The sequence below is a fragment of the Populus euphratica genome, unplaced genomic scaffold (assembly GCF_000495115.2).
Source record: "Populus euphratica unplaced genomic scaffold, PopEup_1.0 scaffold8.1, whole genome shotgun sequence".
Taxonomy (NCBI): domain Eukaryota; kingdom Viridiplantae; phylum Streptophyta; class Magnoliopsida; order Malpighiales; family Salicaceae; genus Populus; species Populus euphratica.
Window position 1 is genome coordinate 321811 of NW_011499855.1, and position 26397 is coordinate 348207.

A 26397-nucleotide genomic window follows, 5' to 3' on the forward strand; every position below is an offset into this window, starting at 1 on the left:
CTCCAAATTTCTACTTTTCCACCGACGTCCTTTATAGATGCAGGGGAAATTTAGATTTCATTTTAAATGGCTGGAGACTATACAGTCAATGGACTTTACGCTAAATATATAAAATGGAAGGTGAATGTGTATATATATAACAAAAGATATATCGACATGCCATATTTATACATATACTAATCATAATTAATACATCGATCTTCTGATTGCCTGCAATCACCGTAAATTGGTTGATAGACCATTGGCATGCTTCATGTGTTGACAGATATTGTGATATCAAAGACTTGTGGAATGATTAGGTGTTTTTTCCAGAAAATTTATGAGAATCGGTGAATGCATTAATTGACAATCTCGTTTCCGAATGATTTAGGCTATGTTTGTTTTCCGAAAAATAGTTTTTGAGAAACTACTTTCTTCTTTCTTTAGAACACTCTCCTTTGTATTTCATGTGTTTTTCAGGAAAATTTTCATTTTTATTCCATTTTGTGGAAATGTTAATTCGTTAGTCCTAAAATTTTAAACCAAGCTCAACTCGAGGATTTGTTGATTTAAAACTTCATCCAAGTTTTATTTATTTATTTATATTGATAAAATAAATTTAATTTTTAATAATTAACTTAGTAGATTAGTTGGTAACTTGATTAATCCAATTAAGTTAGAGTAAAAATTGCTTGAGTTACTTTTATTGTTTTTTTTTAAATAATATAATTTTTATTCAAAATAATATTATTGTAATTAAAAAAAATTATTTGAAAGTAATTTTATAATGACTTATCAGTCTTATTTTTAGTATGATAAAATTTCAAACTAAATTTAAATAGTGTTTAGAAATGTGGTTGAAATCATGTTTAAAAAAAAAATATTTATTTATTTATTTTTTTTTAAATTTAAAAAATATTTTTTTATTTAATTTTTTTAAAATATTTTTTATATCATTTTGATATATTAATATTAACAATAATTTTTTAAAAATAAAAAAAATATTTTAAATTATTATTGTTATTATATTTTTAAATACCATATACGCGGTATAGTTTTTTTTACTTGGATAACCGCAATTTAAAACGTAATTTACCGAGAAGAGAAACACATAACTGCGGATAGATCCCGAATATATAGCCAACCCTGCATACATTTCTGTTTTCTCAGCCTAGAAAGGACATGACAACAAGCTACTTACAAATTTGGCAGCAAATGACGCACCAAGACCGTGCCAGCTACACGAAGCGAGAAAAACAGTAGGGTTTAGTTTATTAACCATGTGAAACCAGTTCGGTTTGGTGGCTTGAAATTCTATGTCAAACCAACCAGCCTTAATTGAAAAGGTCGTCCTCCTTTCATTTTCAAAAACCCTCTCCAATCTTATCTACTTCCTTAACCAGACATCTTGAAGCCTAGAAAAGCTCCTGTCCTGAATCAACCTGTGTCCGAAACAGTATGGAAGTCAAGCACAGGACAGCGTGCTCACTAGTTCAAAAACTAGGTTCTGTGTCCGAGATAACACGGTCAGAAGCCTTAGCTGAGCTTCGCTTAATGACCAAAAACGATGCGGAATCACGGCTGATAATTGCCGAAGCCGGTGCCATCCCCTATCTAGCCGAAACCCTTTATTCTTCTTCTCACGACTCACAAGATAATGCAGCTGCTACTCTCTTGAACATCTCTATTTCTTCACGCGCCCCCTTGATGTCAACGCGCGGCCTTCTTGACGCGATCTCTCATGTCCTCCGCCACCATGCTACCAATTCTTCACCCTCAGCTGTCCAATCATCTGCTGCTACGTTGTACAGCCTCCTTGTTGATGATTCTTACCGACCCATTATTGGGGCTAAGCGTGATATTGCTTATTCCTTGATTGAAATAATCAAGAGGCCTAATTCGCCGCCGAGGTCTATAAAGGATGCGCTGAAAGCCCTTTTTGGGATTGCTTTGTTTCCGTTGAATCGGGCTGGTTTGATTGATTTAGGTGCGGTGGGGGCGTTGTTTTCGCTGGTTATGAAGGATGGGAGAGTGGGTATTGTGGAGGATACGACGGCGGTGATTGCGCAAATTGCAGGGTGTGAGGAGAGTGAGAGAGCATTTTGGAAGGTTTCGGGGGTTAAGGTTTTGGAGGACTTGTTGGATGTTGGGACGGGTTCGAGCGAGAGGACTAAGGAGAATGCGGTTGGGGCATTGTTGAATTTGGTGAGGTGTGGAGGGGGAGGAGTGATGAGGGAGGTGAAGGAAATGAGACCGGGCGCAGTGGAGGGGATCAAGGATGTGATGGAGAATGGGACCGCGAAAGGGAAGAGCAAAGCGATTGCATTGTTGAAAGCTTTTGAGGTTGGAGCAAAGAAATGGGATTTCGCGGTTTGAGTCTCTTACTTGAACTTTGATCTATATGAACTAATGGTTTCTTGGATTGTATTTTTAGTTAGTTATTTACATATTTATTTGTTGTTACTCATAGATGGAAATGTGTAAATTAGGTGTTGATTCATAGTGATACTTGAAAAGGAACAAAATGCAGTGATAGTGGAAGGATTGTAAGTTATATTCTTTTGAGATTACTCTGGTTTGTGAATTCTCTAACAGTTTAGCTTTAGTAATGAGAAAGACGACAGTTTTCTTGTTTGTATGGTTCTTATTATTTCTTATCTGGAACGGTAACTTCTTTCCTGTTTTGTGTTCCTTAACCGCGGCAACTAGTAAAACTATGGTTTTTCCATAATCAAATTGGGTTCTTTGTCCTGGAAACCCTTGAACACATCTTCTGTAAATGGCAAATGCATAGCCAATAAGCAATTTGAAGAGCCATTTCTTTTTATTTCCCTGTGCCACAGCATTTGTTCATCTTTTTTGTGTGTTTGTGTCTAGCACAGTTGATTGATGAATCGGTAGTTTTGGATGTTTAGATGCTAGAATTCCCTTTTTCGTGAAGATTTTCGCAGTTTGTTAAATTATAGGAACTTATTAACACATTTGCGTGCCATTAACACTTGAGTAACTCACAGCTGCTGTTGGGCCATGAACTTGAGCAAGCCATTCCTCTGTTATGTAGATTTTACTATGATTTATGGAGCATCCAGGCCGTTAATTTGCTGGAAATAAATTGTCTATGTGAACGTAACCAGCTAAAAGTTGTAGTATATTTATACTGGTTAGTAGATAAAAACTGAGCTCTACTGCTAGTTCACTCAAATGCCTTTATTAGGTCAGTCATCGCGCAATCCAGCTATGTGCGAAAGTCCGTCTGACTGGAACAAATTGAGTTTCACACCTTCCACTTTCCATCTACACTACGATGCGGTAAGTTTGCTTTGATCAGAAAGCTAACATAATGATCATAGATTGTTGCTTTTGGTGTTGGATGACGAATGTTTCTCGAAGAAAAATGCTTTGATCAGAAAGCTAGCATAATGATCATAGATTGTTGCTTTTGGTGTTGGATGAGGAATGTTTCTCTAAGAAGCATCTCTAGCAGTTAATGACTGGATTCAGTCTGCTTGTTGTGCATGCAAAATGGTCCCTCATTTGCCTTTTCTATTCGTACGAGTAACAAATCCTTTTACCTGTTATATCAGCATACAATTTTGATCTTGGAAACTTTATCTTATGCTGGCAATTACAAGCGTGCGGAGTTTTTGGGACCAGCTCTTTGATATACCTTTTGTTGTACCACTAAGAACTGGATTTTGGGCTGTAGGTTACTTATTGCGTTGAGCTAGTCAATACTCAAATAACTTGCCATTATCTCGCTTTCCCTATCCTCGGCATTCGGTAGTGCATTGAGAAAGTCAATAGAGCACTTTGGGAGTTGGCGAAAGAAGCCATCGCCCGTGCGTGGAAGGATAAAGTTTTTCAAGAGCAATTAAATAGGAAGTTAAGAGGTTGCATTCCACTAGCAATGCTTTGCTTGCCATGGAAGGCAAGTAACAGAAGTTTGTCAAAGGGTAGATGATTGGATTACCTTTACTTTTCGAAGTGGAGGGGAAACATTTGAAAGGGTAAATTTTGATGACAGGTGTTTTCCGTGAGGTAAATGGCACCCAGGAGACATCATTGAGACAAAACTTTTCACATAAAAGGAGGGAGCTGGGATAGAAATATAGCTACTTAAAAAAACTGTGGGGAAAAGCTACATAGCTTTTCCCCCAGTAAAATGGTAGTGTGTTGTTTATATGATTTTAAAGTGTAATAATTTTTTTATATAATATTTTTTTATTTTTTCTATAAATCTATAATAATATATAAACCATATGACATCTAGTAGATGGTCTGAACACCGTTTTATATGAAAAGTAAAGTTAGTCCCACCTAGGAACGTGTCATGTTCAATTCTGTACGGACTCAGGTGTCCAACGTTATTATAAGTGGAATATCAAACTCCTCTTCCCAAGACATCTTGAGTTTCAAGATAGTTGTGTACATTTTAACAAAGACATCACATTCTCTCATAACTATGGATCGTGATTACCCCTATATATCAGCTTCGCTTTTTATATAAACAGTTAAAGAGTTTTTTTCCCAATTCCTTTTTTTTAATTTCTTTTTTTTTTTATGAATTTCATCCTTAGAATTTGTTTACCAGTCATCTAAGTGCCTTTTGAATTAGGACAAGCGGCTTTTAAGTTAATTAAATTGACTAAATTATAACAAAATTATTTTTAAATGATTTAATTTTAAATTTAATATAAAATGAGTTTGATCAAAAAGATTTTTCTTGTTAATTTTATTATTTTTTAGTTTTTTATTAATTATCTAATTTGTTTTTAGACCATTTAAATTAGCTAAAATATATTGGAACAACTTTAATATAATTTAATTTTAAATTTAAACTTGATAAAAATTCAAATTAAAATTTTTTAAGTTGATCTGTTATGTTATAAAATCTGTTATGTTATCCATGTTTAATAATATTGTCAAGTAAATCTCTCTAATATTTATATTTTATTTCTTACCGACCTCTAAACTAGTTCCTTCTAAATAAGGGGAATGTTAAATCCCGAGGTAACTAGGAGTGTAACTATTTTTATTTAATTCTCTTATTTTTTATTTTAAGTGGACCAACATACCCTTGCTTCCAACAATAATAATACAATTGTTATAAGTTAATGACGCATTTGAACAACTACTATGTATCTTGATATTATATTATTACTATACACACCGTGCACCTCGGTGGATTTATTATTTTACTTGAATTCCCAAATAAAAATAAAAATAAAAATAAAAATAAATTGGCAAGAATTTTCATTTTCAACACAATTGTATTCTCATGAATCTAAGAATCTGCATGGCAAACTCTACTAAACAGTCTTCACCGAGATCAAGTGTACCTAATCCCGAATTTGTTTTTCTCAGACTAAGCAATGAAGCCGAGGCAACAGAGCCCTGGAAGAGTAAAGCTGGAAAATTTTCCTTATTCATGAATTAGGTGGGCTGATCCAAGTGTATCGTGCTGGTATCGGTTCCTGACGATACAACGATGACAAGGCATTTAAGCCCTAAGATCTATAAAATGCCATGCTTTTATTAAGATTTTGTTTGTATGCGAAGCATTTTCTCACCAGAAAAGAAAAAAGAAACAAAGACAGCTGCATTTTTACATCATTCATATTCTTCAAATCAAGACCAAAACAGATCCTGTCTTGGTGTGGCTTTGTTTGTCCTACTATGAGCACAAACAATTTCATAGCGTCCACCAGCTCATAGTTGTTAGATTTGGCACTGATTTGGAAAAATATTCTTGGAGTTAATCCTGTGAGGACTAGATTTCATCAAGTCAATTATATCATTAAAAACTCACCAGAGTTAATTAGTTTAATCAAATTTAATTTAATTTAAAACTCAATCAGAAAGATAGTGACTTACGATTTCCTCATGTTAATCTACTGAATCTGGTAATAATTATGATACAGATTATATATTAAAAGGGATTGCATCTTTTCTGATTTCTCTCCCGAGTATCCTAGGAAATCTTCGTTTTCTATGAAAAGGAAAGGAAGTCGGTCACAAATCACGATCTCGAGCTTGATGTCAGGTTTAAATCAGTGTATGTGGGCAGATGAAACAAAAGTAGCACATTTATAGGTGAACAAGCTGTGATGGGCATGGCTGGTTCCACATGACCTAGATTCTTAGATGTACAAAATGGGGGAATCATATATGGCCTTTATGCAGGACAAAATGGGGTTGATCACTTATTGTAATTATAGTTGTTGAGTAAAGAATTGAATTTTCAAAAAAAAAAAAAAAGTTTGGGTCACCAAGTTAAGAATAAATTGTTTTTAATAAAATACTAATATTTTATTATTTTTTACAGGATATTACATCGGATAAGTTTGAAGTGGGTTTCACCTGCTCAACCAAATTATTAAAAATTTAATTAGACTATTATCTTATCTAATTTAACTAAAACTCCAGCTCAGTTCATCTTTGAAGTCTCGTAGTTTCTAGATCAACCCGATAAATTTTAATAATTATAATTGTAACTACAACTCACGGATCTATTCATTGACTAGCTGAGCTGAGACCAGTTCACGACTCCTTTTTTCGTTGGATTCCGGTGTCTAGCTATTTAAGGTGGCAACTCAAATAAGAACTTTCTTGATTGGAAACCGAAAGGCAAGCAGCCACTGTAATGCTAGTACGAGGAGCCATGGAATTCCTGCTGTTAAGAAGCTTCAGATTCTGACGAGAAGGAAAGGGTTCGCATATGGGAAGGAAATTTATTCCTGGTGAAGATCAGGACTACTGCAATGAATCGCGTAATGAACTTCATGTGTAGACAATATATTAAAGTCTCTTAAGGGGTGTTACCATTTGTGAAATCATCATTATTGTTTTTATAAATTTACACATTAAATACGTTTATAACTCTAAAGAATAATTTTATTGATTGAATTAAGAAATTAATATTGGGGTAAAAAAATGCGTGAATTATCTCGGCTGAAGTAGAAAAGAAAAGGGGAAAAAACGAAGAAGAGTAATTATCCTATTATTTTCCTCAAAACAAGCATCGTTATGCTTATCCAAGCTAATTCTATTTGAATTAGAATCCCTTCATTGAATTTTGTTCACTTACTTTCATTGATTCTTAATAATTATTTTAGTTTAATCCTAAAGCTTTTAATTAAGATCTCTGGTTTTTGTTTATTGTGAGATAGTAAAACAATTCTTTTAGTTAATCTCGAAGAAAGAAAGAAAAAGATTGGATAAAAAAATTCATTGTCTTGGTTAGAATTAAAATAATAATAATTAAGAATTAGATTCCACATGCACAAAATGTCACAATCTCTTTGTATTCAATTAAGAAGCTTTGTTATAATTCCTAATAGGTAGAATAAATGAAGTAAGTCAATTTCAGAAACTTCATAACTTTGAAAGATTTAGTTATTTTTAAACAGCCTTTCTTAAAAGAAGTTAACTTGGATCATCTTGATGATTGGCTTCTGTTTGTACTGATTTGATGGATGAAAGAATCACTTGAGATGATTCTTTTAAGCCTCATTGTCTCTTTAATTACTTCTTGGTTGGTTATAAAGGATTTAAGGGTTGCTAACATGGTTTTTATTTGCAAGGAAAGCTTTTTCAAAACCCTTCTTTGGTTGTCTTCCACCATTGTTAATTGCTTTTATAGAGTAACAACCTCCTATTGGCTTTGGAATGTGATACAAATTGTTAATGTCTCCCTCGACAAAACAAAGAAACTAGAGAGGTAGTACAAGAAGATTGAGGGAGAACTACAATTCAGTAAAAAAATCAATTTTTTTATTGTTTGGATTCCACCATCCTCATCCATTTTTATTTATTTATACAATGAACTAACATTAATTATCTAGAAACTTTGATGCAACTAACTATTAACTAATTAACTATTATTCAGTGTTAAAATATGCTAATCAACACATGTAAAATATATTAACAATTGAGTAACTGTTTGCAGCGATATTTATCACATATTACTGCTAATTTCTTTTCATCAATCCTTAATTGGGTCGTTACATATATAATTAAATTGAATTACTCTTTGAGTTTTATTGTCACCATATGGTTACGTTTATTTAGGATGGAGGAGAATACCTAAACAATTGTGAAGGAGAATAAGATAGCGTAAATAATTAATTAGTAATGATGATGTAAACAAGTAAACACTTGGTTTTATTATCTAGCACGTGTGGCTTAGATGCTTCGTATTTTGTGGAATTGAACCAAATTACAAGAGTCATTGTCACAAGGTCCTTGGAAGACAATGCTTTATTCTTTGTTGCTGGAGAACAAATTATGCTTGAATCTTACTGCTCTTCAATAGTCTTGCACAAACGCACTGTGTGAACCGTGACTGGCTTAATTACTTATCAGTACCGGATTCATATTCCTGATCCGATTTGACAATAATTCATCTTGGGGGAGCTGTATCTTAGCTGGATGCACAATGCTACAGATCAGTAATATATATATATATATATATATAAACATTATTGAATAAATTCTTGGATTTATATACATTTTTTTATACAGTATCGTAATATTAATTATCAAGTAATCATATTTTATCTAATACAATCAATCACTATGTAATGGTGAATTTACGCGATCACTGAGTTTAAAGAATTCTTATTTGAAAGAGTACTGCGATGCGATAAAGTAATCCCATCCAATAACTTTTTTTTGTTAAGCTTATTATTTGACACAAAATATAATTATGTTTCATGAAAGCTGAGATGCCTTGGTTTGACCAGCTATATATATATCTATAAACTTTTTGATGGAAGATTTTTGTCAATTTACTTTATTTAAAACATGATTTTGTTTTCTTTAAATAATATTCTTTTAGAATACTTTGAAAGTTATTCCACTATAAAAAAGTTTTTTTTTTCTCTTTTTTAATATGAAGTCGTATTTGGGCTATTGTCAGGGGATAGGACCAAAAATCTTAGGAACCGTACATTTCAATCCTATAATTTGAATATTGCAATAACTCCCCTTAAGTTAAAGCTTATTTCATGGAAAATACATCAAAAAACGTGTTATCTTTATAGTTCTTACTTTAATATTGTCTCATTTATGATTTAAACAACATATATTTTTTTATATCGGTTCATATCATTTCAAAATCCCATAAATTCTAATACTGTTCCAGCCAGCCCACCCTGATGAGAAGCTCTCCTGCATGAGACAATCAAGATGATAGACATTCTTATGGTCCGAGCATGGGATTTTGTGACTATCAAATGTTGAATCCTACACCTCTCAAGAGCCCACGCCAGCATTTCAACTCACAATAATATTGATTGATGGTGGAGATATATAGTGGACGAACCGATTGAATCATTAATCATTCCCTGCTGAAACAATTTGTGAAGCTTGCTAGCCTTTGTGAAGGCGGTGGAAATGGCCCTTTGTGAATTTATTCCATCTTATGATTGATGCTCAAACAACACCACAAAGGTGATGTAACTATATATCATGATTGCCTTGTCCAATATTTGCCAAGACTAGTTAATTGCTCCAATATTGCCAAGGCATGAAGCCTGCCATGCCACCATCTTCAAAGGTTAGCCAATTAAATAAATGCCACTCACCTTCTCCTTTTTCAACTACTTTCAACCACTTTCTAAATGCTTGCAAATTACATCATCAGCTTTTTAATCCTGTTCATGATTCTTTTTTTGAAACCTTTTGTTTGAATCTTTTCTTTGTTGATTATATATCGGATCTGGACAGAATTTTACGAACTCTGTAAAAATATTTCTACTCTTTATGGTCCATTTTTTATTTTTATTTTTATTTTTTTTGCTTTACATCTAATGGCATGGTTAAGCAAGGGGGGTAATTCCCTTTCATTCTTAACCTATATTAACGTGAATGAAATGAGGGATCGAATTTCTTGACATTATTATAGCATCAAGTGACTTTACTATCTATTTTCTTTTTCGAGAGAATTTCCCTAGATACTACGCCTTTTTCTCAAAAGATATCTCAGATTTATGTTTCGGTCCCCGGTGAGAAAATGAATTAATATTATTATCCTACTTTAAAATCATGGTACGAAGGAGCCCAGACCCCCCATCTACATCTTGTAGAGATCATTAAATTAAAGGTTTGATAATATATTTTGAGCCTGTTTGTTTCTGTGTTTTAAAAATATTTTTAAAAAAATTTGAATTTTTTTTATTTTTTTATTAACTTTAAATTAATATATTTTTAATGTTTTCAAATTAGTTGATGTTAAAAATAATTTTTAAAAAATAAAAAAATATCATTAATATATATTTTAACATGAAAAACTATTTAAAAAATAATAATAACCGCACTTTGAAATAGGTTATCTGATGCCTTTAGTGAAAGCTGCACATATATCTTTTCTGTTCTTTTTTTATGAAAGAAATTTCCTAGAGACGGGCACGTGTAGGAGATTGGTCTTCAATTCTTCTTTTCTCTTTTCATAGATTTATGTAAGACAAGGAGGATCATAGGGTAGGTAACCTTACCTTCAAGTAAGTCGGATCTAGAATTGGGTCTCCTGAAAAGGAGAGATGCTGGTGGCGGAGTCCGGGTCGACAATTACCTGCCCTTCCTTTTTCTGTTCTTTTTCTCTTTTCATAGATTAGGAACTGCTTGCTCAAATGCTTCCTCCTATCCTTCGGTACTGACCTCTGCCTTCGCCTACATTGTTGATGTATAGTGGTGCCTGTATCCACATCTGCAGAAACTACATATTAAATTAAAAGTCAGAATAATAGATTTTGAGACCCGTAGTGAAAGCCATCTATATATCTTTGTCCTTTTTCTTGATGAGTGAATATATCACATATCTATTTATGTTTCAACCCGCAATAAAAATATGAATTAACATTATTACCTCACTTTATAGACATAAAAGATTATAAAATTAAAGGTGAGAATGATGGATTGTGAGGCCTAAAGTGAAAGCTATTTATCTTTTTTTCTTTCCTTGACGAGAGGATTTTAATTAGATCGATACAAGCATGTGTCCACGGCACTACACTTCTAAAAAGAAAAATGCTTTCACAAATTTATATTTTAATCCCCAATAAAAATAGGAATCAACGTTATTATCTCATTTTATAACATTGTTTTCACATATTATAACATAGATCTTTCATATATGCCTTGTAAAGATTGGTAAATTAAAGGTGAGAATAATAGACTTTAAGGTCCGTAATGAAAGCTATTCATCTTTTTTTTCTTTTCTTTACATCAACGATAGAATTCTACATAGTGCCATGCATGTCAAAGATACTATACTATCGGTCCCCATTTTATGCCCAACGTGTATGCAAGCACATACATTTTCTTTCCCTGTTATTCTCTTAAGCCATGAAACGTGATCGGTGGGAAAAAAAAAAGAAAAAAACATGAGATCTGGATATATTATTATTCACGTATAATTATTATTTTATTTTTAAAAAATCAATGAAATTGTTGTTAAGGATAAATGATCTTTTTCTAAGAGTATATTACTCATTGTTAGATTGATTTAAGAGAATTTACTTTTTTTACTTTTTAATAAGAACTTATTACCCTAAAAAGCAAAACTTTTAAGAGGTTTAACGGTGACAGTTAGGTTTTTTTTTTTAATGTTTTAGAAAGATTATATTTCTATTAAAAGCAAAAATTGTTAGGGTTTGTTTGGAGATATAGTGTAAATTAAATTATTTTAAATTTTAATTTTTTTATGTATAGTAAAAAGTTTATTTTTTAGATTATTTTGATATATTAATATAAAAAATAATATTTAAAAAATAAAAAAATATTTTAATATATTTTTAAATACAAAACAGTTTAAATCATCAACATCATTACTATAATTCCAAACACCCCGTTAATATCCCTTCAAATCAGTCAGCGTGGCCCCTTTCTAGTCCAACTCTTTCACAGCGATTTAAATATAATACATTTATCATGCCTTCAAATCAACTGTTTGAGCTAGTTCTAGACTTCTAGGGTTTCTTATGTTAAAAAAGAAAATGAAGAGAGATGGGTCCATTTTACTATCATGACAGAGTAATTGTCCGACAACAATGTTTCACACTAGAATGGAAAAACACAGACATAAATGGCAGTCCAATCTTCATTCCCAAACCTTCACGGCATGAATAGGAACCTTGAAGGTAGGCTCACGCTTATGTTTTTGGGCATGTTTCAGCATCTAATTATTAACCATCTTGATGTGGGATACTGCACTATTGGGTGATGAATCCATCAATGCCTTCAAAAGGCACAAAAAGACAAAAGGCAAAAGGCGAAGCTAGCTAGAAAGGAGAAAAGAGAACCCAAAAGGGCAGGCTGAGGTCAAGTGACTGTAGCAAATTGTTACACTAGTGGTAGTGGAGAAAATGGTGGTGGTGGTGGTGAATGGAAGAATTGATGAAGATTCAGATAGAGTGGGTGACATTCCCACGTGATTGACCCACCACCACCACCACCTCCCCTTCCCTCTTGCTAGCCAGTAGGTTTCTTGGTTGGCTTCATATCAACGCTAACAGCCAAAATAAACCAACCACAGCAATAGAATCAACATCCTCACAAATAAGATAGAAAATACCATCCTCAGGAAAGTGTACAGAAAAACAATAAAAAGGTTAAGAGGTTACTATCATTAACTCGTTTGACAAAGTGAACCACTTTCTTGGATGGTAAGATTGCTTTTGCCCACTAAAATTTAACCTATAGCTAGCCCTTTCCTTTCCTTTCCTCTCTCAAATGCTAGTGGTTCTTTCTCCTCCCTTGGTTGGCCACTAGTAATATGACCATCCTTTCATGTTTTTCTCCTCTGTAATGCTAGTGGTGACCTCTCTATCTCTCACTCCCTCCTTCTTATGTCACGTTCTTAAGCTTGTGTAAAGCAATGAAGGGTATACTCATGTTATCCGCTAAAAAAAGGTAAGGATTTTGTTTAGCATGGAGAGAGATGGATAAAGAAACTAACCGAGAAAGCCCATCTCTTCTCCCTAGCAATACCACCACCATCAAGGAAGAATCCCCAAGAAAACTACTTGGCGGTACTGGTGCTGCTGGTGTCGTTGTTTCTGGTGGTGGCGGCGGCGGCGGAGGTGGCGACAGATTAAAAAGAGATGAATGGAGTGAAGGAGCTGTGTCAACCTTACTTGAGGCCTATGAAAATAAATGGATACTTAGAAACCGCGCCAAGCTTAAAGGGCATGATTGGGAAGATGTTGCACACCATGTATCATCGCGTGCAAATTGTACAAAGTCTCCGAAGACACAAACACAATGCAAGAACAAGATTGAGTCCATGAAGAAGAGGTATAGATCAGAATCTTCCACTGCAGATGCCTCATCTTGGCCACTTTATCCACGTCTTGATCTTTTATTACGTGGAAATAGCGCAACAGCAGCTGTAACGCCATCACCACAAGTACTACCACAACATCAACAACCATCAGTTCCAACTTCTGCCAATCCTCCTTTGATGTTGTTAATGGATCAGTCACCCTTGGCTGTGACGCAACCTCCAGCACCACCTTTGGCTCCTCCACCTCCACCTCCACCTCAACCTCCTCCTCTTCCTCATCAAACTATTGTGACTGCTCAAAACTCACATGGGTCTAATGGTGTTGATAGGGGGGCAAAGGTCAGTCAACTTGCCTTTTCTCGTGATTCTCTTTAATGTGGTAGTAAATTATTATTCCTAACCAATAAATTTCTTTGAAGACAAAAAAAGAACTCTTGACCGACCAATTAAACTGATCAGCTGCCTGTGCTCCTAAGTTGTTAGATTATCTTACATGTAAAATTTTTGGACCACACATGATTGATCCCTAGTGAACTCATGGTTGCCTCTTAGGTTTTCATGGAGCTGGTGGAATCATGACTTCTGTAATGTTGACGACATAATTTATGCTATCATGTAAAATCAAAATTTCCAATTTGTAAGTAATTTAGACCATTTCATTTAAAAAATAATAATAATGTTATTTTTTCCCAAATCTTTAATCCCCTGTATGATCACACACATAGAAGTGGCATCTAAATATTAGATAGTGCATTTGAGTTCATTGTAAACATTAAATATTAAATTAGCTATTAATTACTTCTTCTTTTTTGCTATCAGAAAGATGGAATGGATACAAAACTATCAGATCATGTCTCGGACAAGAATGTCATGGACACGGATAGTAGCACTCCGGCTTTATATAGTGATAAGGAGAAATTAAGGTCCAAGAAACTGAAGAAGAAAATGGAAAAAAGAAAGAGGAGAAAAAGGGAAGAATGGGAGATGGCTGATAGCATCCGGTGGCTAGCAGAAGTAGTGGTAAGGTCAGAGCAAGCAAGAATGGACACAATGAGAGAATTAGAGAAAATGAGAATAGAAGCTGAGGCTAAGAGAGGTGAAATGGACCTCAAAAGAACTGAGATCATAGCCAATACTCAATTGGAGATTGCAAAGCTCTTTGCTGGTGTTGGTAGAGGTGTTGATTCGTCCTTGAGAATTGGAAAAACCTGAGAGGATTAGTGGCACTGAAGCTAATTATATATGATCACATTGATGATTATATATACATATATATATGTGTAGACCTGTAACATGTATGTGTTAACACTGAAAAAGAAGAGAACAGAACCTTAGGAAATGGAAGGAGAAGAACAGGTAAGGGAGATTTAGTAATTGACTTGTATGAATTAGGCTTCGCTAATTAGCATTTAGCAATAGAGATATGGCAGGTAAAAATAACTTCCCTACCTCATTGTAATGTTCTCTTTTATTGAGCAATGCAGGTGTTTTATGCCAATATCGTCTGCTAATAGTTTTAGAGATCTTTAATCATTCCATTATTAATTCCTGCAATTTAATTTGAAAAGAACACTCGTTTTTTAATGATTATAATATTTAGTAAAGGTTCTATAGAAGAGTTGGCGTGGGTATTTCAATATCGGAGGATGAGCATGCTCTATGATGTAATTTAAAATTTATTTTAAGGTTCGGAGAATTTATTAAATTTTTAAATGTATCACGTCGATATGAAAAATGCGTTCTTAAGATCGCATGGACGAGAACTTGTTCTTAATTAGAAGAAATCTCTTATCATCGAAATAAAAAATAAAAAATCCTAAATCCATTTAGCATTTATTGAGATTAAAAAGAAATTGAGAGAGGAGGAGATTTTATGATACTCGAAAATAATTAACGATATTATATAATTTACAACTTGGTTTCATTAATTTTTTTTTTAATATATCACATCATTGCCATATAATTCATGCCATCAAATCTCAAAAAGTATCAACTTTTGTATAGTATGGCAGGGATTATAGAATGATGACGTGACATATTAGTTGATAAGACTGAAAAATTAATTTATGTATTCTCATTGTAAATTCTCTCTCGAAGAGAGGACATAAGTATATTAAACGTTTTTTTTAAATTGTATTTGATGTTTTTAAAAATATTTTTTAATTAAAAATATATTTAAAAACTATTTAAAAAAAAATCTTGCTGACAAAATTTGATTAGAACCGAGGAAGAATTTAGTTTATTACCTAGAAGGTCCATGAGCCTTGCAGCACTATGGTTAACTGGCCGAGCGAGGAATCTCTCTTCTTTTAGATACTCTCCGAGGTTTGAAATTGGCCCATTTTGAAATTTCCTAGTGAAGCCCATGGTTACGAGTACAGAGTCATTGATTTAATGAATGCCTTGTTTAAGACTTAATTATAATAAAGATTTGACAAGGATTTCTCAGGCCATTTGAAAAAATGAAATCAATCTCAGTGTGTGAAGAGTAAATGAATTATACAATCTATAAAAATTAATTTTTATATAATTTTAAATTATACAGGAGGAGTGTGGTTTGCTTCAGAATTAAATGCCTAAAATTTTATTTTCGAAACAATCTTCTTCAGATTCCCCCTTGACTGTCTGGAAAAACTTTATTCATCAGCACTTGTTGATAGTTTTAAAACTCCACATGTATCAGGATTGGAGTCCAGCCAGGTTCGAAAAAATTAAAAAAGTTCTTGGAATAAGAATCCGTTAAAAATTTGATGACAAACTGTTGATTCTTTTTTTATCAAAATAATATTATTTTGATTTATAATAAAAAAAATTAAGGTTAGCTCAAATAACCTGATCAAAACCTCAATAACCTAAATAAAACATGTGACTCGCGTTAAACTTATGATCCGAGTTTTTAATCAGCTTGATCATTGGACCGAGTTCAAAAAGTTTACTTTGAACTCTTAATATATAATATTAAAAAACAAGTTGAAATTAATTCAAACTTAATTTAATTTATTTTAAAAAAATAAAAATTAAAATTTTACAAAAATAATATTCAAACCACGTTAATCCGGATTTGATAATGGATTTAATAACTTGATTGAAGGCCTGAGATATATAAAATTTGCTAGTGATCAGGATAAGAAGACTGCTTTGCAGAACCCTCAAGGAAAGTGCATTGGAGAAGACTACCTTGTGGCATTTGCCCACTAACTTTGCTTTCCTGTTCTTTTTATACATTCAGGTTCTGTTTCTTGGAAAAATTTCGTAGTTTTCTTGATTTTTGAGTTTTTTTGCTTGTGGGATCTTTTTGAGTTTTGCAAATTTCTTATGCATTTGTTGTTGATTCATGGGGTAGGAAAGGTTGTCAGCTAAGGAGATAAGAAAAGCACCCCTCGTTATTACAAAACCTAAATAGTGTTATGTTAACTTTGATTTTCTATGAATTACATTAGTTAACTAGCATAATTGGCTTTTAAAAAAAATCATATAATATTATTAAGGTAAAATAGTCTTTTGGTTATATTCATTTATTATTTTAGAATGGTTTTCCGTAAGTTTTTACATTGTGAAATTATTTAGTTTCCTTAAAAGCAAAATTTTTTTTGCTTCAGGAGCTTTTTTGCTATTTCATGATTTTTTAAATAATTAAATTACTTAATTACCCTTAAAAAAAATTTAATCTAGAGACTTTTTTGGAATTTTCTTTTAACCAGCACAATGTACCTGCTACATTGCCTTTGAAATAAAAAAGGTTTTAGGTTTGGCTCGAGGACATGTTGGTGTTTTTATATTGATATTTTTTTTAATTATCATGTAATTTTAAGAGTGATTTAACAATTTTATTAAATAAAAAAAATAAAAAAAATTGTTAACACATCTATGGAATACATTAGCCAATAAATTATTTTGCTATCTTTAAACGATGCGTGTGGTGGCTTAAGATAGGTAAACATTTGTTGTAACCCTTCAAGTTTTTTTTCATAAAATTTGATATTAGTTTCTTTAATTGTTATTTTTTATTTAAATTTGTTTAATGTAGTGAATTTGTATTTCGTTTTCATCCTTCATTAATTTTGTTTAATGTAGCATATTTTATCCTTATTTTTTTATTATTGTTTTAAAATCTTGACAAAATTTATTTTTTTATTTCATACTTAAATATTACAATAAACTTCTTGATTTGAACTTGTCTTAAGAGCTTAATGGGTTTTGAATTTGAGAGATTAATTTAAGTTTAGTATATTCTTTTTTGTTCCTCTATTTTTGTTTTTTTGTTCTTTTTAAAAACTCATGTTTTTTAATTTTACCACTTACCATTTAACTTGATTGAATATTAGGCTTATATATATATATATGATTTTTTTATTGATTTTAAAAAAATCTCAGTTTTTTATGTTCTATTTTTTGTTGGATTTAGCTTGTTATTAAATAATTTTTTTAATTAAATGAAATTAATTACATAAATTTTATTTTTTAAAAATATATCTTCTAGGATATCATTATGTTCATTTATTTTAAGATTTCGTTGAGTTTAGAAGAAGACAAATACTTGACGCATAAAGAAGTGTTAGCCAAAACATCATCTCTTTTTTTTTTAATTTATATTTTTTTTAGTTTTATTATTTAGTATTTGATTTATTTGGAGATCGAGCTTTTTTTTCTATATGATTTTTCACTTTTTTTTAAATGACAAGTTATCTTTAATTTTTTTATTTATAATTTAGTGTTAACTTTTTAAATCATATTATTAAATTAACATAAATTAATATATCCATTCAAGTAGATGAAACATATATATTATATTAGTTGGGAAATTGATATTATTAGTTTTATTTTAGAGTTATTAGGATCTCAAAATAAAATTATTAAATAAAAATCTCAATGAACATGCTAAATTAAAGATAAAAATAATCAATTTTAGTCTACATTTTTTTTAAAAATGCCTAGAAAAAAATTGATATACCCAGCAAAATACGTGATAAAAGACTAGTTGATTTCCACGCAACATGGTGTGGACCCTTTATTTTGATGGCCCAAGAACTTGAAATGGTATGCCCCTTTCTCTCCTTCGATGTGATTCGATGCTTTCTATGTATTGTTAGCTTGCAAAACTGTAATTTTATGTTTTTTTTTTTTTTGTACCCAGCAGGCATGGTTTTCAATGTTTTGACATGTTGTGAGGCTGATAAATAGATGTGAATTTGGAAGTGGTTTTCCCAACGGTTAAGATGGGAATTTAAATAGGTAATGGCCAGCCCAATCAGCTTGAGACTAAAGGGTAGGTTAACTGAAATGGGTTTTGGATTAGGTGACGCCTCCATTGCCACCAAAAACACTGACTTTTTGGGTCGCCTGCCATAATATTCAGTCAAATTTTATGACCCATGACAGAATATCCATTCTGTTTTTGGCTGGATTTCCATGAAATTCTGGCATGGTCCTGAAAAATTTGACCTGGTGTTGCGATATTCGGCCAAGCAAAGAAAAGCCTTTACGTTGGAAAGGGCATGAAGCAAGTGACTTGTTTATGTCATCACTTCATTTGTCAAAAAGAATCCTCAAAAAAGGCTTGCAGTGCTTGATTCCATGGCGGAAGAGATTGGATGGAACATGTCGGCTTTGATGTAGATATTTTTTTTTTATGGAACATGTCAGCTTTGATTTAGATATTTGATTTGTTTATTGTAGGCTTTGTTGACACTCTAAAATTTACATCATGCTCAATTGCATACAAATAATGCCCGAGGCTGCGGAGTTGGCTAGGCGGGTGCTTACGAGTCGTCAACCGAAATCAAAGATCATCCACCTTGTTTTGCACATCTTAAGGTATGCATATGCCTAGTGCCAGATCATGAGCTTACTAAGCTCCTTGGCCTTGAACGTTATGTCAAAAGATTGATGATGTACCAACAAGGCTGCTTCACATCAGCCCAAGCCCTCCGCCTTTCGAAAGCCCTTGCTGAGAACAATCCTGGGGCACGTTTCTTATCATGTGCTCGGAGAACCTGGCTGTCTGCTTCAGCGGACCATTGGAGACTCCCCTGGATATTCTTGTAGGCTCTGCTATTTCCTCTGATGGTGCTGCTGCTGTAATTGCCGGGGCTGATCCTAATACATCTATCGAGTGTCCATTGTTCCAACTTGTGCCAGCCGAGCAGTGTATTGTTAATGATGGAATAGTTTGGTCACACGTGAAATAGGCATGGCCTGTTACTTGCACCAAACGTGCCCAGTACTGTTGCAAAAGGTGCTGCAGAGTGCAGAGTGTTTGGAGGAGACATTCAGCACTCGATATGGGATTAAGGACTGGAATTCTTTGTTTTACAGTGTCCATCCTGGAGGTCCAGGCGTTTCGAACAGTAACTTGGGCTGACCAAAGATAAATTGAGAGCAACTCGTCACGTGCTCACCGAATATGAAACACGTGGAGTCCAAGCATGTTCCTTGTTCTGGAGGAGAAGATCCGCGGAAGAAAGGAAGGCCACCTCCAGTGAAGGATTGGATTTGGGAGTGCTTTTAGGTCCGGCTCTGGCGTAAAAATCCAGACCGTTGTCCTCCGTAGTTTTGCCACAGATTGAATCACTAATTTGGCTTGCGGACTCGTCAAAAAAATCTCGAAGAACAGATCATGCGTGATGTATTAAACAAATTAAGTTTCGTGGGCTTTGGTTAAGGTTCTTTGTGATAGTAATATTCGTTCCTCCGTTACGATTGGTTGTCCAGGAAAAGTTCATCAACCCTCAACAACTATTAAGATATTTATAAGATCCAGTTCGTTTGTGTCGGATCATTAAAAACCAGAGTTTATTTTTTATAAATTAATTTTTTTTGTTTAACCTCAAAAGAACAAAAAAGGCCTTGAGACATCTTCATTTCAAAAGGGAATTTAAAAAAAAATTCAAAATTTAGATTGAACCGTAACTTGTGATGGATTCATCATTTCCGAGTCCGAGGCAGATGATTAGTATACCAAAAGCTGATTTTTTTTTATAGATTGAAGGGAGCAAGTGTAAGCTAAAGCTTAGAGGAAATGAAATACAAATAGATAAAAAATAAAAATAAGGTTACTTGTAAGCTTAAAAAACAGTGGACAAACATTCGACATTGCTTTTATTACCTAAATCTTTAGAATTTCTAATAATTAGAGTGCCATCAGCCAACAACATTATCATATAAAAATTGCCCTTCGCTGAAAACAAGTAGAAGCACTTTGTTCAACAGGCCTCCACTATGTTAATCTTCTATTAGTAAATTTAAAAAGTGTTCAAGAACATGAAACTCCCGATTTTTTAAAGTAATTTTACTTAAAAATACATTAAAATAATTATTTTTTTATTTTTAAAAAATTATTTTTAATATATCAGAACTTCAAAAAAATTCAAAAATATTAAAAAAAATTATAATACCATACACTATTTGAAACAACGTAATACCAAACATGAGTTTAGTGAAGATGTACCTCCAATCTCGCAGACGAAATAGATAATAGCATTGCAAGGGGGTTGATGCAGATATACTCTCGCTTTTTCGACAAGATCCAAGGGAAAAATTTAATAACCTTATTAGCAGTGAAAAAAATTGTAATCGAGGAGCATGATCTGCACCAGAAAAGTGACCTGCAAATGCCTAGCCATTTCCTAATAAAGAGAGCAGCGTCAGGTTGAGAAACTTAGAACATCACAGATATCTCCTTGGCAGGCTCAAACACCCTTTCTGCCCGAGGAACTTTTAGTGCTGATTAGCTGCCTAAAGCAAAGGATCAAATCTACATAACATCAACCTCAGACTACCTGCAAGATCACTTGAAGAACATGTGTTAGTTCTTCCTCCGTGCAGATTATCTTATCATCAAACAAACTTTGGTAAGCCCAAACAAGTTTTAAAATTTTTGAAATTTTTTTAAATTCAAAATAATTTTTTTAGATATTTTTAAAGATAAAAAATAACATTATTTAATACATTAAAAAAAAACAATTTTGTTCTTCAATTTCCAATCATTTAAAAGTTAAAGTTCCCCAACTTCTTTCTTATATACCAAGTAGAGGTTCTCCTCTTGAAATTTATAACAGTTGTGTCCATAAACTAGCACAGGCAGTATTGATTTGTTAAAAATTTGCAGAGAGCCAACTAATCTAGCAAGAAAATTCCAAATACCTTTACACAGCAACTTTGCAATACCCAAATTCCTAAAAACTAAACAAATTTGGAGTGTTCGAGGAATACTAAGTATAACAAATCTTAGGCAATTAACAGCTAAAATTAACAAAATCCGTGCACATACAGTAACCATTTCAATTATCAGTCGTTGAAATACTTGAAATCGAGCTAATAATCAAAATTAATCACCCAAAATAAAACACATCATAATTTGTCCAAAATTCTTAAAGCACAATTCTTTGCGTTAAAACCCCATTAAAGGAACCAATTTTACCAGAATTTATGTCTTTATACTGTCGCCGAGTTCTTTCCTTTTCTTTTTTTTCTGTTTGTCTGTGTTTGGTGATGCAGATTTTCCCATAATCAACTGTAAGCACGCACTTGACAGCCTTGATTTCCTTTCAAGTTGGCATCACAAATATCTTCAACTTGTTCACTTACCAATTTTCTATTTCTTTAACGAGGAACCTCTTGCTTCAACTTGTTCCTATCACATTGTTTAGCAGTTCAATGGTGTTCAAAACTCCCTAATTTCCTAGCAGTGCCTAACAAGCAAGTAACCAAGTACGAAACAGCATACCTGTCTTCTCGAATTAAGTTGCCTACATTAAACTTCCATTGGGCCTGTTCTTGTGCAGTCTTTCTCGAGTTAACTTCCATCACGACTTAGGCCTTCCGCTCGTGAGACTTGCTAAGATTTATGCTCCAAACTATGCTGTTGTTATTAAATAATGGCTTCATGTCTTTCCTGTTCTTGACTTGGAAGGGACTAGACCATAAAACAGAATCTGTATTTTCCGTAACCCCAAGGAGATCATATTGATTTAATAATCATTTCACTATAATTGTCTTATGACAATCGAAAATCGACGTTTCTAATTACTTTCTTCCACGGTGAAGTCCTTGAAGATTCAAAATTAAGAATCCATTTCACAGAATTCAAAAGCAGAATATAGAGAAGAAACAGAACTGTGAACCATAAAACTATAGCCGAGATAAAAACTTGCACTAGAAAATAAAATGTTGCTAGAAATGTAACATTAGGGAGTAGCATATTTAGACAACTCGAAATTAGCACTAGAAATTCCTTGACAATCAAATCTTATTCTACAACCTCATACAGCATAAAGGGCAATATTTGCAGCAGCATCTGAGGGAGAGAAAGCCAAGAACACAAGAGCAGCCATAATTCCAACTGGAAAGAACAGAAGTATCAGTGGTGGAGGAGGAAGTGGTGGTAACAACAATGGCAACACAGCCATTGATGCTGCTAAAGCTGTTAATATAACAACACTCACTGTGCTGAAACACCGCCCCATTGTCTTGTAGAAGAACTCACTTTTCTTGATTTTCTTGAAGCTCTAAATATCATTTCTTGCTTTCAGCTAACTGCAGCAAGAATGTGCTTAAGAAAATGAAGAAAGGGATTCTGAAGGAATGAAAGTTGTAGAATTTCTGCAACTTTTCTCTGATTTGTTCTGCTTCGTGGAATCTAAGATGGGCCAAGGATAAAAGGTCGGTATGGTCAAGGAAGGACAAAAGGAGGGTTTTTTTTTTCAAGTAGGTAAACCAATAACTAAAATTAAATGACCTTTTCGCAATGAACAAGTATATTTATAGAGGCACCAAGACTCTGTAAAAAACTGAGCCATTGATAGGACCGAGTTGGGGTTTGGTTTTTTTTTTGGGTCGAGAAACCCGGTGGTCCAATCAGACAGAATCAGAGCTGCGGATCCCAATATATACGAGTCGATACGTTTGGGAACCAAGAACATTGGTTTAGGATAATTACTGTTTAAGGTTTGAAACAATATTAGAATATTAGAAGTTTTGTTGTTATTCACGTGAAATCTGTGATTTTTGTCTAATATATGATTTGTGTTTAATTTTTTTATATTATTTTTATATATTTTTAATTAAATATCATATTAAAAAAGACCATAATCTTAAATACTATTTAAATTATTTTGTGATGTTTGTTTAATTTATTCTGCTATTTTCATAATTATCTTATCTCACTGGGGTCTAATTTATTTTAAAACTTAGGTGGTAAGTAGTCGGGTCAATCTAAATTTATCTTGAAATGAGTTGTTTTTTAAAGGAACAAGAACACTTAAAAAAATATATATCTTAAAAAACTAAAAAATATTGTTTCAAGTAAAAAATTAAAAATATAATTATAATTATTAATATGAATAGTTTAACTAAATCAATTAAATATCCACTAAATTATCTCGATTTAATCTATTCAACTCTTAATCTGATTTAAAAACAAACATAACTTAAATCACGTTTTAGATTAGTTGATCACTACAAGCCAAGCTGGAGCTGGGTTTGGTATGGACTATGGAGGGTTGTTTCTAGTGTATCTTTTCCAGCTGGACCAGGGTGCCACGATGGAAAAGATTAGTGAATCTAAAAGTGGGATAAACACGCATCAAAGTTGTTTCCTCATCGCATGGGATTGGTTCGGCACCAAAGCATCCTCATTTGAGTTCAGTAGGGCTAGGGTTCTAGGCACCCACTTTCCTAATAATGATTTATTATTTCATAACCCCAGAGCTTCAAATCAGAATAATGAATGTTTTATATTTTAAAAATATTTTTTAAAAAATTTAATATTAAAAAATTTATTAATTTGTTGTCATCATAACACTCACGTTGTATTTTAATGGTTTGTTATTCGGTTGGTATTATTTTCATTTTATTTTTTATTTATTTTAAAATATTTTAATGTACTAATGTTATAAAAAATTTAATATAAATAAAATATTATTTTAATATATTTTAAAACAAATATTATTTTAAAAAATAATTATTATAGCATTATTAAATATTATCTAATATCTGTTTGAAAATATAAGTCAAATGTTATTAAATTAATTTTTTTTATATTTTTAAATTATTTAAATTTATTAATTTTAAAATAATTTTTTAAAAATATTATTGTAAAAAATATATATTTTCTCACGATGTTACAAAACAAAACATGTTCGTCCAAGGCTGCAGAAGAAATGGTTAAATTTTCCGAATTTAAAGCAAAGTTGTTATTTATTTTTTAATTTCCACTATAGATAATTGCAAGAAACTTTTAATAAAATGGTCTGTGTATTATGTATATGATCATAAATTTACAATAAAATTTTCTTTAATTTTTCTTTAGGTTATTAATTTACTTTTCTTCTCCGATTTTCTTTTCACCAGCATAATTTATTCCCTCTCCGGTTTTTCTTCTTCGAAACATGTATAATGTTGGATTACCTGTGATTATTAAAAAAAATATTTATAATGAACTGTGAATTTATAAAAAATAATTCTTTCCAAAACACTTTTTTGATTTGACGGAAACAGGATCATGATACGACGAAGAAATTCACCAGTGACTGGTGGATGGGAAGTCTCGCCATTTTGCAAGTGACTACACCGAGTCGATGATCCATCAAGAACAAGAAGACGTTGTACAGTGAAAATAAATAAGTGAGAGAGAGAGAGAGAGAGAGAGAGAGAGGATCAGGGATTCAAAGATACCGCACCAAAATCCAAAGAATGCTGAGACCCTAAATCATGGAAGCATTGTCCTACATGGCCTCTGCATGTATTGGAAATGTATCAGAATCGATATATCAATGTCAAAATCTTTTTCTGTACTTCTTTTTCTCTTGGAAACCATGGAAGGCAAAGACAGAGGGTCTCAATTCATCGCACGCTTGATGCAGCGTCATCACCTTTCAGAGCTGACACATCTGATACGCTAATTAATAATTTGTGGAAGAATTCTTACATGGATTTTTCCCATGCTCTCGTTGAGAAGGCGATGCCATACATGATGAAATCTAGCTCAAGTAAGCATTGCAGACGTGCCCCACTCCTGAACACTGACTTCTTCCATCCATCTATCACCACAGAGTCGACCTGTATAATTATTGGAATTGTTGAAATTAAAGGAGAGCTCTAGGGTGATGATGGGTAAGTATTTTATCCTTTTTGTTTTTTGAAAAAGTCTAAACCTCTGACATGACGATAATTCAAATCAACAACGGTCAAGCAAGCGATCAAATGTACTTGGGGAGATTCATGTATTAAACCCAAATAAATATAAATTTAACAAATTATTTAATTTAATATACTTAGATCTGTCAGCTTGGTGATTCATGTATTAAACCCAAATGAATATTAGCTTAACAAATTATTTAATTTAATATATTTAGGTCTGTCAAATTGTTGGATTTACGTTGAATTCAGCTTTGATAAATCCAAGTTGTTATTATGAGTTCGACAAATTATTTACGTTTTATACTTAATTTACTGGGAAGATAAGTCGAGGAAAGATAACTATTATGAAGAGAAAAAAAAATAGCTAACACTTTTCTAAGAAGACATGCATTGTACTCGCCGTCGGTAGTAGTTGATATTTCGAGAAAACTAGACACGATACCATGATAATGCAGGAATTAAATTTGGTTTTATAGACCTCAATGTCTATAGAATTCTTTTTCAATATCTAAAACGTGAAAGAACATGCATCCCGGGACTTAGAGTTCGACAAAAAACAAATGATTAAAATTCGAAATAGTCACTGGTTATCGAGAAAGGAATAGAAAAAAACCAGAAAAAATAATGTTCGAGATACGAATCACATGATGAACGATTGTGACCTGAATTACGAAGTTTCTCTTTTTCTGTAAAGATTGGAAGAATATGTGAGGTCGGTACAAATGCACTGACTGCTGCATAAATTGAATATTTATGTGGGACGACTCTAGCTTAGGTAAATCTTATCTCAAATAATTAAAGAGATCATGTCATGAGTGCAGTGTATCTGCCCTTACCTGTAACACGCCTACGTCTCTCTCTCCAAAAACAACACCACCTACTACTAAGCAGTGCCCACTGCCACTGATCTATAGAAATCCTCTAAGTAACTCATAGTTGCTGAATTTGATATGGTTCGGTAAGTTGATTTCATAAATTCATGTCTTGAAATCTTT

The 26397-nt window shown here is 32.7% G+C and overlaps 2 protein-coding genes across 2 annotated transcripts; both read left to right on the top strand.

Moving 5' to 3' along the window:
* Positions 1 to 1118: 1118 nt before the first annotated feature.
* Positions 1119 to 2617, top strand: LOC105122814 (U-box domain-containing protein 14-like). The gene has a single exon (XM_011022116.1). The coding sequence runs from the start codon at positions 1438 to 1440 to the stop codon at positions 2353 to 2355; it is 918 nt and encodes a 305-aa protein (XP_011020418.1). The 5' UTR covers positions 1119 to 1437; the 3' UTR covers positions 2356 to 2617.
* Positions 2618 to 12544: 9927 nt separating this feature from the next.
* On the top strand, positions 12545 to 14780 carry LOC105122815 (trihelix transcription factor ASIL2-like). Its single transcript, XM_011022117.1, has 2 exons — positions 12545 to 13603; positions 14084 to 14780. Exons 1-2 carry the CDS (start codon positions 12920 to 12922, stop codon positions 14474 to 14476), a joined length of 1077 nt encoding a protein of 358 aa, XP_011020419.1. The 5' UTR covers positions 12545 to 12919; the 3' UTR covers positions 14477 to 14780.
* Positions 14781 to 26397: the final 11617 nt, after the last annotated feature.